Below are 13,031 nucleotides of genomic sequence, written 5' to 3' on the forward strand. Positions count from 1 at the left end.
TTACGCTGCTAAAATCACAATTCACAGCTCACGTATATCAGATATATCAGTAGCATCTAAAGCTACACTTTGAGCGTGTTAGCACTTTGTAATTCAATCAAGAATATATCAGTTGTGCTAAGATCAGTCACGAACTGATAAAAACTGTTGTATGCTAAGAGTTTCAGTTTTGGCAGTGTTAAGTCCAAACTGAAGTGGGTCAGTACAAGTCTTGTATTCGATCAAAGTCTTTTAGTGGAAATCCTATCCTTGAGATAGAAGGGGTGACGTAGGAGTGATTGAAATCTCCGAACATCCAGAAACAATCCTTGCGTACTTTATTTCAGTTTTGTATTCTATCTTTCAGTCAGTTATTTTCCGCAACTACTCTTAGTTTAACTGATTGTCATTGACCAACAAGATTCCGAGAATCAGTTTATCACCAAACTGAATTCTAAATTCGAAAAGATTCATTTTAATTGTGATTGTTTATTCAACCCCCTTCTTAACACTCTTGATACGTTAATCGATCCTATCAAAAACAACCCTTCAAAAATTTTAGAGATTTCGACTTCGGACGGAGGAGATATAACGATTCTACCACAGTCGCTACACAAGTGACGGGAAGAGGGTTGGGTTTACGGGAATGGCATGTTTTCTTCCTTTTCTCACTCTTAAGGTTGGTTGTGTGTGTATGTTTATAATGTAGTTTTCATGGACTTTTTTATCCCGGTTTGTATTTATTTTGCTCTAATGTGTTATTTAAATTCTATATGTATTTTATATCGTTAAATTCTCCGATATTCTAAAATACATATTTTTAACACACTTTTTAAAATTATTTGACATAAATAATTATTTTAATTTACAACTCAATAATTATTCTAATTATGTCAAATTGTCGGATAATTAATTACATGGTCTTACATCAACACAACTAAAGTAATTTGAGCTCAAATATGATTTAGAAATCAAGGATGCAAAGTGAACCGAAAAAAGCGAACTAATTAAAAGAGAAATCACATAATAATTTTCAACGATTTATTCAAATTATTGATAGTTTAAAACCTTCAAACAGAATCAGCATATTCTCAACCAAAGTAGTTAATTATATCCTCAATGAAACTAATCTGAGCAGTATAGGAAGATCCACCGTCTTCCACAGCCAATCTGCTTTCCTTCTGCATTTCCCTAACCTTCTCCCTCACTCTACTACTCCCATCAACATCCATCAGCCGCCGTATCGCCGCCTCGATCTCCTCCGAACCCACAACCTCTGCCTCAGAATCCTTCCTGTAGTCTATCCTGATCGCCTCCGCCATCCCCAACTCCTTCACTAGCTGAAACGCATTCAGCTGTTGCTCTGCGTACAATGGGAACGTCGCAACCGGAATGCCACACCATATGCTCTCCAACGTCGAATTCCAGCCGCAATGCGACACGAATCCGCCCACTGAGGGATGTGACAGCACCTCCATCTGCGGCGCCCATCCTATCAACTTACCTCTCCCTTTAATCCTCTCCAAGAATCCTTCCGGCAATATATCATCGAAATCTTCGTAATCTGTCGGAAGAGGCCTCCCCATCACTGCCGGCGGCGGCTTCCTTACAGACCACAAGAAACGGTGCCCGCATCTCTCCAATGCAACTGCTATCTCCTTCACTTGTGGCACCTCGAAAGTCCCTCTACTTCCAAAGCACAAGAATAGTACAGACGATTCGGGTTGAAGATCGAGCCATTTCTTGATCTCGTCATCGTCGGACTGGCTTTTGGAGCTTCCAACTTGATGGGTTAAATTCAGTATAGGTCCAATGGGGTAAACTTTTGGTGTATTCCCATTTGATAAAGATTGAATAGCATAAGATTCAAGCTCATAAAATGTGTTGATCAAAACACCTTTAACCCTTGCAAATCTCTTGAAACAATCGAACACGCCTTCCGTTAAGGGACCTTCTGTCACCGCTCCAGGAGGCAAGACCTTAGCGGGAACTTTAATGGATAGACAAGGCACAGATAACTCAATGTCGGATTTGTTGTACTGAGTGAGTTCTTGGTTGTGTTCGAATTTAAGGGATGTTAGATGGCGAAACAGGCCAAAAGAAGAAGCGCTGGAAGTGAAAAAGATGTAAGATGGGAGGCCAAATTCATCAGCAACATCGACGAATCTGGTGCAGAACATGTCCACAACAATTCCTGCGATTCGGGCCGAGGATTGTTGGACGAGCTCGGACAACACCTTTCTTACGCTGGGGATTTGTCTATAGATTATATCGAATAAAAAAGTGTCTGATGCGGCGGTTTCTATATTCGGGAGATTGATTATGCGTAAAGAGAAGGCGGTGGAAGTGGAGTTGCTGTCTGAAGAGAATTTTTGGGTGTAAGAGTCGACGAATTCATCCTTGGGGTACTTCATGATGAGTACGGTGATAGAGAGGCGATTGTCTCTCCGGAGGAAAATCTTCGCCGCCTCCACGGTGGAGGCGAGGTGGCTCAGCCCCGGCGAGGGGATGATCACTAGTTCGGTTTTCATTTTCTCAGCGTAGGGATCGATGTAAAGGATAAAGCTTAGGACTCTGCTCTCATTTTATATTAGCGTCAATTCTTGTCACTATTAGAATATTATTAGTAAACTTATCACTGATTAATTCAACAATTATTAATTTCAAAATAATATATAAGTAATCAGCACCTGATGGTTTTATTTAGCTAATTTGGTTTAATAATTTTAATATTTTTTATTTTATATTTTAAATATTTGATTATTATTGTTTTAGAGGTCATGAATTTTTAAAGTTTGACGAGGATAATTTTATTAAAAAAATCGGTGAAAAAAATAAATATCTTATGCTTATTATATTATATATGTAGACGCTTCTTCGGCTTTCGCAAGAATTGTATAATAGTCATTTTCGGATAGATATTAATTAACAAATATATAAATTATGAAAATGGAATCATCTTGTAATTATGATTACATGTTCAAAAATAGGCAAAACACTTGCAAGTTCTAGTTATTTTTCTAGGGAAAATTGTAATTTTTTCATATATAGTCCTTTTGTTATTTTAAACATCTATTGTTAAATTCATTCCTCTATCTTTCTTAAAAAAATATTGATATGTTTTTATGAGATTTGGCGTAGAACTTATGGGACGTTCATACATGTATTGTCGTATCAATATTTTCAATGAAATATTTCTAATATTAATATCCAATTTTAACAATATAAATTACCAAAATTCTATGAATAGGACATGAAAGATGAAAATTGTTTTTTTATCTCATTTCTAAAAAGGCAATATTATTACATTATTTATTTTATTATATTCTAACCCAATACCTTATATTAAAAAATATTCTTAGGTTATGCTTGAACAATATATTTAATTTGAAGAATGAGATTTTATTTGTGGGATGATTTTAAAATTAATTTATAATGATAGTCATCTTGGATATATTTAAAATTCACCACAATTAATATTGAAATTTTTTAATTTGATATATGGTGGATTTAAAATTAGACAAAAACTTGTGTGAGACGGTCTCACGGGTCGTATTTTGTGAGACTGATCTCTTATTTAGGTTATCCATGAAAAAAGTATTACTTTTTATGCTAAGAGTATTATTTTTTATTATTAATATCGGTAGGATTGATCTGTCTAATAAATAAAGATCTGTGAAACCGTATTACAAGAGACATACTCTTAAAATTTACTTGAATTTTTTATCTATCCAAACAAGCTAGGAGGATTTCAAACCATAAAATACAAATACAACCTAACATATTTTTTTTTTGAAAATAAAGAAAATAAGATTAATTATAAAAACCCATTGAATAAAATTGGGCATCTAAGTCTACTCTTGAAAACATATTTTTTAGGATCCAAATTCAAAATATCCATAAAATTAAAGTTTGGGACCCCACACGGCTTCAATTGTTGGTCATTGACTTAAATATTTAATATAAAAAAGAAATTTTTTAATTTTAAAATAGAAAAAGCAGCGAGGAAAGATAGTAGAAATCAAAGTAAAACTTTATTTTAGAGAAATAGACTTTGTAACGGGGAAAATTGTAATTTTATCACATATGATTTTGTGTCATATATATTATCAAAGTTAGGAATTACATCATTATATAATTTTTTATCATTTACATTGTACATCTCAAATGTATCCTCACACAAGGGCTCGTGCTCTCAACTAGCATATTTCTTCATGCTAACTGCTCATGTTTTGAATTTCCTTCAAATGCTCTTGTTTTATCTTCAAGATATTGTATTTATACTCTCCAACAATGATATATACGTTAGACACAAGAATATGTTTGTTTGGAAAGCTTTTGTACTGTTTCTGAAATTGCAATGGTCAAATTCACCTTGCTGTACATTTTCGTTAGCTTAAAATGGTCGTTCAGTGGTTGGTCTGTGGTTGACCTAGTCGACGGTTGAACTGGTCAGTTGTTGGTCGGCGGTTGAATTGGTCAGCGGTTCAATTTGTCACGTCCTGAGATCGAGGTTAGTCGACACCGACGTTGCTCAACAATCACATAATCGTCAAACAACAAGCCTCATAGTACAATATATACCAAAACCAGTTTATTTCTCATAATCAACAAAAAAATCGTCTTTACAACTTAAATACCAAAATAATCTGATTAAAAATGTTTTAATATTGCGGAAACGATAAACTTAAAATAAGCTTTGAAACTTCTAGAATAACTCGAGATCTTCTACCATCTCCAAAATTTCTCTTGCTCATCCTCATCCATTTGCTTTTCGTTCTTATCTGGGGAGAGGAAGTAAGAGGTGAGTATTTTGGGAAATACTCAGCAAGTGGGAGGCCGTTCGAGACATGAAGCAACATATATGTATGCTTGAATTCAAATTTTACATAACATATCCTAACTTGAATAATAACGAATATTCATACTTCATAATCATAACATGTCATCACATATCATACTTACCACACTTGTTTAGCACTGAAAGTCATCTCATTTTCATGGTTTCCTGATATCAGTCTCCTATATATTAATCTTCTATGGAGTGAGGCCGTACAACGGTTACCATCCACCATATAAGGGTCATAGTTCGAAAATCCTTTCCCATATCCAATCGAATCTTAACATTGCTTTGAATATATAATTTGACAAATCTTGAAGAAAACATATCGTGAACAAGGAATTATGCTCGAACGAACTCTTAAAATAAAACTGAAGGGAGATTCGTACACAAATTATAATATACTGAAAACACAATTATGAAAGAATATATGCATAACAAAAGCGGACTTACGAAGGACAAGTGTGCAAATTATAGTATAGCAAACCCCCCCTTACCTTGAATAATTCGAAAAATGAGAACTGGTGATGGTAGGATTTCCAAACTGATCTTGGATCTGAACTGCTGCAGAGCTTCAATACTCGGCACAATAAGAAAGCAAAGTCTCGAAAATTCCTAGGGAGAACTAGAGAGAAAATTTCGAAAATGTGGAGGTCTGAATTTCGAATTTTGTGTCTAATTCTCAATATTCGGTAGATATTTTATTTTTCAGTACAATTAAATCCTTACTCTTAAATCCCAAAAATCTCCTTTAGTATTTTTGAAGGATCGAGTGTGCTAGTGCCTTTTAAGGCATTTCGAATACTATATTCTCCAAATGAGCTGCAATAGCTCGTGTTCTAAGAATGTCAACATCGATGAATTAAATCGAGTTTTGTTGAAAATCAAGCGGAAGAAACTCGAAGTAATCATTAGTGAAGAAGAATGTTATTAGAAAACATTTTAACTTATGTAAACTGAATAACTGAAAAAAGGTAGATTAGTTTTTGCATTCATCAGTTCAGTTATTGTGACAACTGAACTGACTGATACTCTAACTTATCAAAACAGTTTGAAAACAGCAGTTAATCAGTTAAATACACAAGATATGTTTATGGATGTTCGGAGACTTCAACTGCTCCTACGTCACCCCTTCTACCTCCACGGGTAGGATCCACTAGAAGACATTGATCTATACAACTGCTTGTACAAACCCACTCAGCTAGAACTTACACTACTGCCTAAACTGAACTCCTAGCTACGACTGAAGGAAGCACTTTCCAGCCAACTCTAAAGTCTATGTGTCAAAGACTACATACACAAGTTTAACGTCTTTGTGCAAGACTGTATTTGAGTGGTGATGAGAGTGTTTGTGTGTGAGAACTGAACAAGGATGTTCTCACACACTGAGGGAGATAAGCTTCTATACTATGCTGATAACACGTTGAAGTGTCCCTCTAGGCTTATTGCTTCTGAAAGTTGATTTGCAATGTGCGTGCCCTTTTATTTCTCTGTTGTTTACGTTGAAGCTTTTTTTATCTCTGTCTATTGAGTCTTCACTGATCTTCTCTTTATATAGGCGAGAAAACTGATCGTACAGTGAGACTCAATTATTGTATCCGTTGCATCTTGAATTCGTTTCTTGGACTTTGTGTCTCGACTTTTCGACTGCCCTTCTGAAACGTTTGGTCTTTAATGATCTGATGTAACGTTCCTTTATTGTCCTTTGACTGGACAATGGCTTTGTACCTTTGTGTATAGCTGGAATCCACTAGAAAGAGTTTGTCTTCTTCTACAACTGAAATATTCTGACTGATGCTTCGAACTAGTCAGCTGAACTGATCTTCAGTTGGGCGGTGAAATCAGTTGACTCGTCAGTTGAACTAATTTCACTCTCGTTCAGTTGAATTGATCAGCTGGGTTTCTTCATCAGTTGAACGCTCCTTCGGCTGGCCAGGCTTCTGAGGTTCTCCTGCTGAACCACCTATCAACTCGACAATCAGCTGGACTGCTCAATTGACGTAACAGTAGACTGATTCAGTTTGTGCGATCAGTTGGGTCTTCAGTTTGCGATGTAAACAGCTCGTGACTGATCCTAGCTTCTGCACACTAAGGTAGATTATTAGTAATACAAAATAACAAGTTTTGTTAACATCAAAATCAAGATTGCGAACTTGAAAGTTCTAACAATTTTCGAATTTTGTGGTAAATTATCCCAAAAATAATACTCTTGATTTTTCCTAAAATTCTGGTAGGCAAACTTTTAAATTTTCCCATGCCTGCATATTTTTTATCGTGTATACTTTTTCCTATCTCCATAATTTCGAAAATCCTAATTAAATACTCCAAGATTTTGAAATTTAGGGGTCATATTATCCTCTTACTTGATCTTTATACATGTATCAATATCATATCAAATCTTATATCTTTATCTGGTATAATCTTTCCAACTTTGAGTTTATATAAAAAACTTTGCTTGCTTATATTCAAAAAAATTCCTTATTTAAATTCTTAGATCTTTGTTTATTTATCCCAAAATTAGGCTTATCATCAAAATTCTTATCTCTTGAAACAAATCGAGGTTTCACACAACTGGTCAGCAACTTCAGCGGTTCAACTGGTCAACAACTTCAGCGGTTCAACTGGTCAGCAGCTCAACTGGTGTGTTTTTGCAGAACCAATAGCTTAATTGTCATTTATCAGCATCTTAAGCTTTGATTCAGACATTGACTTCTGAAAATGATTTGTACATCATTATCTTATCTTTCGAACTCACACTGAATAGCTTCATTCCAATAATCGATCTGAGTGATATGGCCAAATTACCGCAACTTCTCATACCCAACTGATTGCTGTTTTCGTGCAATCAGTTTGGTCATTTAGCGAATGGTTTGACCTAGATAACATCCGATTTTGCCCAGTTGACGTGAAATATGAGTTGTTTCAAATTGAGTTTTCTGACCAGTTAAGTTGGCGGATTGTCATTTGAATCATCCAGCTGAGAGATATGATTAAAACACCGAAACTCGCCATAAATTCAGTTTGGCTAAATTCAGACTTCTTGTGTTGGCAACTTCACACGTGAATAAATATGTTAGAAATACAATAACAAGTTTTGTTAACATAAAAATCAAGATTGCGAACATGAAATGTTCCAACACTTGACGTAGTCCGCTTACTAGATTTATTCTCAATTAATCGAAATCATCAGTCCATGATCAATTTCAATTCCGGGCGAAAAATGGCAGAAATTGGAAAAAATGCTAGTTATTGTACTAAGACTGTAAATTGAATCATAATAAGACTAAAATTGAAAAACATTCAAGTTATATGATCAAAAAATTTCATTTTCCTATTATAGAATTTGATCACGTATGTTACAAAAACTTTTATTTATTAAAAGATAACAATAAACACACTTCTTCGTAGCTAGGGCCCATGAGTCTAAATATATAGAATCAAGTAAAAAAATTTAGAGATGTTCAAAATGGAACCAAATCGTACAATTATATCAAACATCATAGTTTGGATCGATTGTTAGTCATTAATGATTTGAATTGATTTTAAATCAACCAAACGAACATTTTGTTTTGTTTTAAGTTTTAGATAAAATTATACCGATCACATTAATATAAAAAAAATTATGTATAAATTTGTTAATTTAATATAAGTTTTTTGGATATAAAAAATTATTTTTTTTATTATTAGCTTATGTTTTATTATTGTTATGATCGGTTTCGCGTTTTGAGGGGAAGTGAATACAAGCTTACACAATTTTAGTTATTTGGCAATCATTGGTGACTTTATTTGGGTATGGGTTAGCAACAAAAATCAAATCCCTATCTCACTTAGTGCAGCTGGCTAGCTTAAAAGATAAATAAGCGCAGAAAAAAGCTTGCTGGTCTAAGTGAACGGTGAATATAATGATAGAGCTTCAACATGGTTATGAACATTAATAGTTTAAGTGATGCAGTAAGTAATGATCAGGAGTTGTTTCTGGAAGTTTGAAGATGGTGTAATCATTCGATCTATATCTCTTTTCTTCGTTTAATAGGAAGATTAATTTGTACTAAAAACTTTGGTTAGTACAATTGAAATTAGTAAAAATCCACTTCAACAAGACTTATCTATAGCTTACCGAAGCTCCTAGCATGCAACAACAATACACGCAAATATTTCTGAATAGAAAGATTCTTTAGTTACAAAAATTAACTAAAAAAATCTAATATATGCTCTTTTAGAAAAAAGAACGAGTGAAGCAGCACTGTTGTTCCTCATATGAAAATAAATAACTTGAAGATTGTGCTTGGAAGAATATCAGCAGATACATGCAAGAGGTGGTTTTGATAGCAGATCCAGATATTTAATCCGAGTGTGTTGTGACCTATAATTTGTATTTTGATCGATCCTTAAATACTTGACCTTCAACGTTTGAACGACTCCATTTAAATCATACAAACTAAACAGCGTAGTCGAAAATAACAGAAGATATCACATGTCTTTGTTTTTTCTTGTAATGGTATTGAGCAAATTCCATTGTTCAGTTAAGCCTACTGATTAGCTTGTTTCAGTTTTGACGATTCTCGTTTTAGTATTAGTTTTAATTAGGAAATTCGAAATTCGATTTCGTTTTTTCTTGTATCTTTGGTCATGTAGTTTATTTTAGGCTACCACTACATCTCTGTACAAAGTACAAACACAATTAGTTAGTTAGAATTATTTATTAAGAATTCGATATGACTCTAAAATCATTTTCCTCCTCCTCCTATAACTAATTCAAATTTTCATTTTCTTACAAGCAAACCAAAAACAACATAAACAACCACCAAGCAACAACCGAACCACGAATCATCACATGGCCAGATGATGTCCCTGGATTACTAACGAGCTCATGTTTTCCTGTATCAATCATTATCTCGTACCTGCAAGAAGGGTCCCTAATTCCAGGATCAATCTTTGTAACAACAGACAAAGAACCGAACTGCTCGCACGCCCCATTCTGCTGATTAAATCTCTGGTAGTAGGCATTAAACGCATGCGACGCGTTGCTTCTAGCATCCAAACCCCCGCAAGATGACCCGAATCCAAGGCTCGTGCAATCCGCATACGTGCATGCGAAATTCAATTTCTCTGGCAGATTGGGGTCCTGGATGTCCGCATCAGGCGCCATAATGCACCACTGTCTCGCCAGATATCGAACACCTTTTGCCGCTGTGAGATTCCTTCCATTGCCTAAATCCAGGGGATACTTTATGGTCCCGTCGAAATTAAAAATACCCCAGTGTCTTTCAAAGTTTCCAGGATCGATACTCTTTGAATCTTCATCTGTTAACGCAAACAGGTAAATATCAGGCGGGGTACTGCGTTTAGGCGTCCCTTGGCCCTGGTTTATTCGGTTGAGTAAACCATGGTAAAATCTTCGCGCCATCTGCGGGTTTGCGTTCCGGTCCCCGTCTGATGGCCAACCTACCTCGCCTACGATGATTGGAATGGAAGAAAACCCGTTCTTCTCCAGGGCTGAAACGAGTGTGTCGTAGTTTGCTTCGAACACGTTGGTGTAGGCGATGGATCCATCTAGTAGAGGAGAGGCAGAGCCATCGAAGAAGGCGTATTCGACAGGAAAATGAGGATCCGCTTGCAGACTGAGAAAAGGGTAGATGTTGATTGTAAGGGGGGCCCCATTTTGGCTGAGGAACTTGACCAAGGAAACCATTAGGGTGTGGATATCAGCACGGAAGTTGCCGCCTGACGGCAGGCCTGTTTCAGTTTCGTAGACATCAGCGTTGAGCGGGACGGTGGCTTTTACGTCCCGGCCTAGACCTGCCTTGATCAGGGCTGCCTGGATGTTTTGTAGGGCTGGAAGTGTTACCTGTGTGAATTTGTTTTGGTATGTCTTCAGAAATGGTTCGTTTCCAACAGCAACATATCTGAATAACCACAAATTATAGGATCAATGCCGGTATATCATATGCTTGAAATCTCGGGATTAAAGAAAAAATTATATTGGTTTTGTAATAGCCAAATTTTAGTATATATAAATTGATTTTTTCACATTCCGTCGATTATCGTTGTAACTCGACATGTTAGTAATGTCTGAAGTAAATTTAAAAAAACAAGTATTAGGAAAAATTCAAATTTTGTGTTATGCCTTTGTTTACACACAAAGAGACGAGTTAACGTACAATATTATTAATTAGCTTAAGTTTTAGAAAGATTAATTCAAGTTTTTTAACAAAAGTGTACCTACATACCTTATGTCCACCCCCTTTTGGGACACAAAATAGGAAACATTTTGTGACACCCATTCTTCAGCAACTCGAACGCTACTCGCTAACGACGCTAACATTTCGTTAGGGATCCCAACCATGACTTGGATCCCAGACCTGCCTAGTGCCTGCATAGCCCAGGGGTCGGCTTCGAATAGCTTCACTTTGTCGAATCCGTTTACTTTCATGAGATTCACAACTATGTTTGGAGGGAGAGGGTGAGTGGCTCGTGTTCCCCAGTTACAACCGAGTCCATCGACTCGCAGACGTCTACCTAGAATGGAAATAAAAAAAAGGGTCATGAACATGTGATGAAAACCCATGATCCTGGAACTAATTCTCAGTTTCTCTTTATTGTTTTATATAAACAAGAAAAAAATAATATTGCTTTTTGTTCGTTGTGTTGGTATTGGAAAGTTGGTACTTTGTGGGGGGTAAAGGGAAGGAATTGTACCAAGGATTCAACAAGGAACTGATTCCATAATTTCAAGATGAAGTATACCTCGTTTGAAAGATAAATTTTTTTCAATACATGCAAAAAAAGGTTAACTTTCCGTAATTAATATTTTAATGAAGGGCCGGGGAACGAACTACAAGTTTATTAGTACTGATTGTGTTTTAGTACGTTAAATTGATTTTTTTTCGTAATTTAGTTATTTTTGTTCAAATATATATTGACGTGAAATCAGACATGTCATCAATATCTGATGTCATAATATGTTTGTATTCCAAAATAAGTCAAGATTTTGATATTTCATAGAAAAATCTAGAAGAGTGAACATGAAGGAAGCAATAGATGAATATGTGCTTGGGGTGATGTTTGGGTCCAAGTCTTTGCTTGGCTAATGGAAAAAATTCTTTTGCAACAATTCATGTAATATTCTCTGTTACATCAATAACTGATTGCTAAGTATCTGTTTGCACAAAAAAAATACACAGTTGTGTCAGACACGAGATCCTGTCAAAGTGAATAATCTGACTTCTATTATCAAGCTACACGAATCCCGATTCCGTTGTTAATTCTTAAATCTTTTGTTAAGCTACAAAACTGAGAATTTAAATGATGAATTCAACGTGGAACGATGTTAAAACAAATACAACTAATTATGTCAATCAATACAAGGTGCTTTTATTATTATTATTATTTTAAATACCCTCTATTGTTAATGTCCATTCAATATTTTAGATTAGTTTAAACATTTTGATATAAAATATTAGTTAACCTTTTGAGTTCCTAGTTAGTCATAAACCGTCTATAATCGCCAAAAATCATTTAAAACGACATGTCAAGTTTTTAATTAGAAAACCGCAATCTTTGAAAACTTTTCAAACCGAATCGAACCGGACATGACAATTCAATTTGAATTTATTGAATAAACTTCCAAACCGAACTATAATCACTCCTATCGGATAGAACATATGCCATTAAAGCTTTAGCAGGTATTGTGTGTTGTTATCCATACAGTACATATATACAAGAAAAAGGAAGCAGATCATCTCCACGCAAGTAAAGCAATTTCTCCACTGCCCAGCTCGGCTGCACCACGGGCGGCAGAACAGAGCTGCAAGACAACAGAGACGAGCGACAGAGAGGGCACGCACTACAAGAGAAACGGAGATTTGTAACCGAATCAGAGACCAACATTTATTTCGGTCTCTAAGTTGAGACCGAAGTATGTAATCACGGTCGCTACATATATTTTCATCACGTTTTTTATTTAATATTATTTTTTTATCTCGATTTTTTATTCTACTCACAAATTGGAGACCGAATTTTTATTTCGGTCTCTAATTTGAGATCGATATATTTTATCGGTCTCTAATTTCAGACTGAAAGATGAAAGTGGTCTCTAATAAAACCCAAATATCTTTAAACTCCCCGCGTTCCTCTCGCTCCAGTTGTAACGTCCCGAAAATTTTAAGGTCCACGCAAACCACATGCATTCAATTATTAAATTCTATTGTAT

General features: G+C 35.4%; 2 protein-coding genes across 2 annotated transcripts in view; both read right to left on the reverse strand.

The window, feature by feature from the left end:
- Positions 1–2,552, reverse strand: part of LOC140962515 (anthocyanidin 3-O-glucosyltransferase 2-like) — a 51,802-nt gene extending 49,250 nt beyond the window's left edge. The window contains exon 1 of the mRNA XM_073421463.1: positions 1,048–2,552. Coding sequence (XP_073277564.1) covers positions 1,071–2,510 — 1,440 coding nt within the window. The 5' untranslated portion in view covers positions 2,511–2,552 and the 3' untranslated portion in view covers positions 1,048–1,070. The remainder of the gene's footprint in view (positions 1–1,047) is intronic.
- Positions 2,553–9,513: 6,961 nt separating this feature from the next.
- Positions 9,514–11,445, reverse strand: LOC140963361 (glucan endo-1,3-beta-glucosidase 5-like). Its single transcript, XM_073422651.1, has 2 exons — positions 11,050–11,445; positions 9,514–10,725 (listed from the first exon to the last, which is right to left on the reverse strand). The coding sequence occupies exons 1-2, from the start codon at positions 11,385–11,387 to the stop codon at positions 9,591–9,593; spliced, it is 1,473 nt and encodes a 490-aa protein (XP_073278752.1). The 5' UTR covers positions 11,388–11,445; the 3' UTR covers positions 9,514–9,590.
- Positions 11,446–13,031: the final 1,586 nt, after the last annotated feature.

This window comes from Primulina huaijiensis, chromosome 17 (assembly GCF_012295235.1).
Source record: "Primulina huaijiensis isolate GDHJ02 chromosome 17, ASM1229523v2, whole genome shotgun sequence".
NCBI lineage: Eukaryota > Viridiplantae > Streptophyta > Magnoliopsida > Lamiales > Gesneriaceae > Primulina > Primulina huaijiensis.

What these genes read in the sequence shown, in the direction of transcription:
- LOC140963361 (XM_073422651.1), bottom strand. Translation starts at nt 11,387, where the DNA reads ATGGGTTTTCATCACATGTTCATGACCCTTTTTTTTATTTCCATTCTA. An exon ending in CAAAAGGGGGTGGACATAAG is followed by an intron (nt 10,726 to 11,049) that starts GTATGTAGGTAC and finishes GTGGTTATTCAG; the next exon opens with ATATGTTGCTGTTGGAAACG.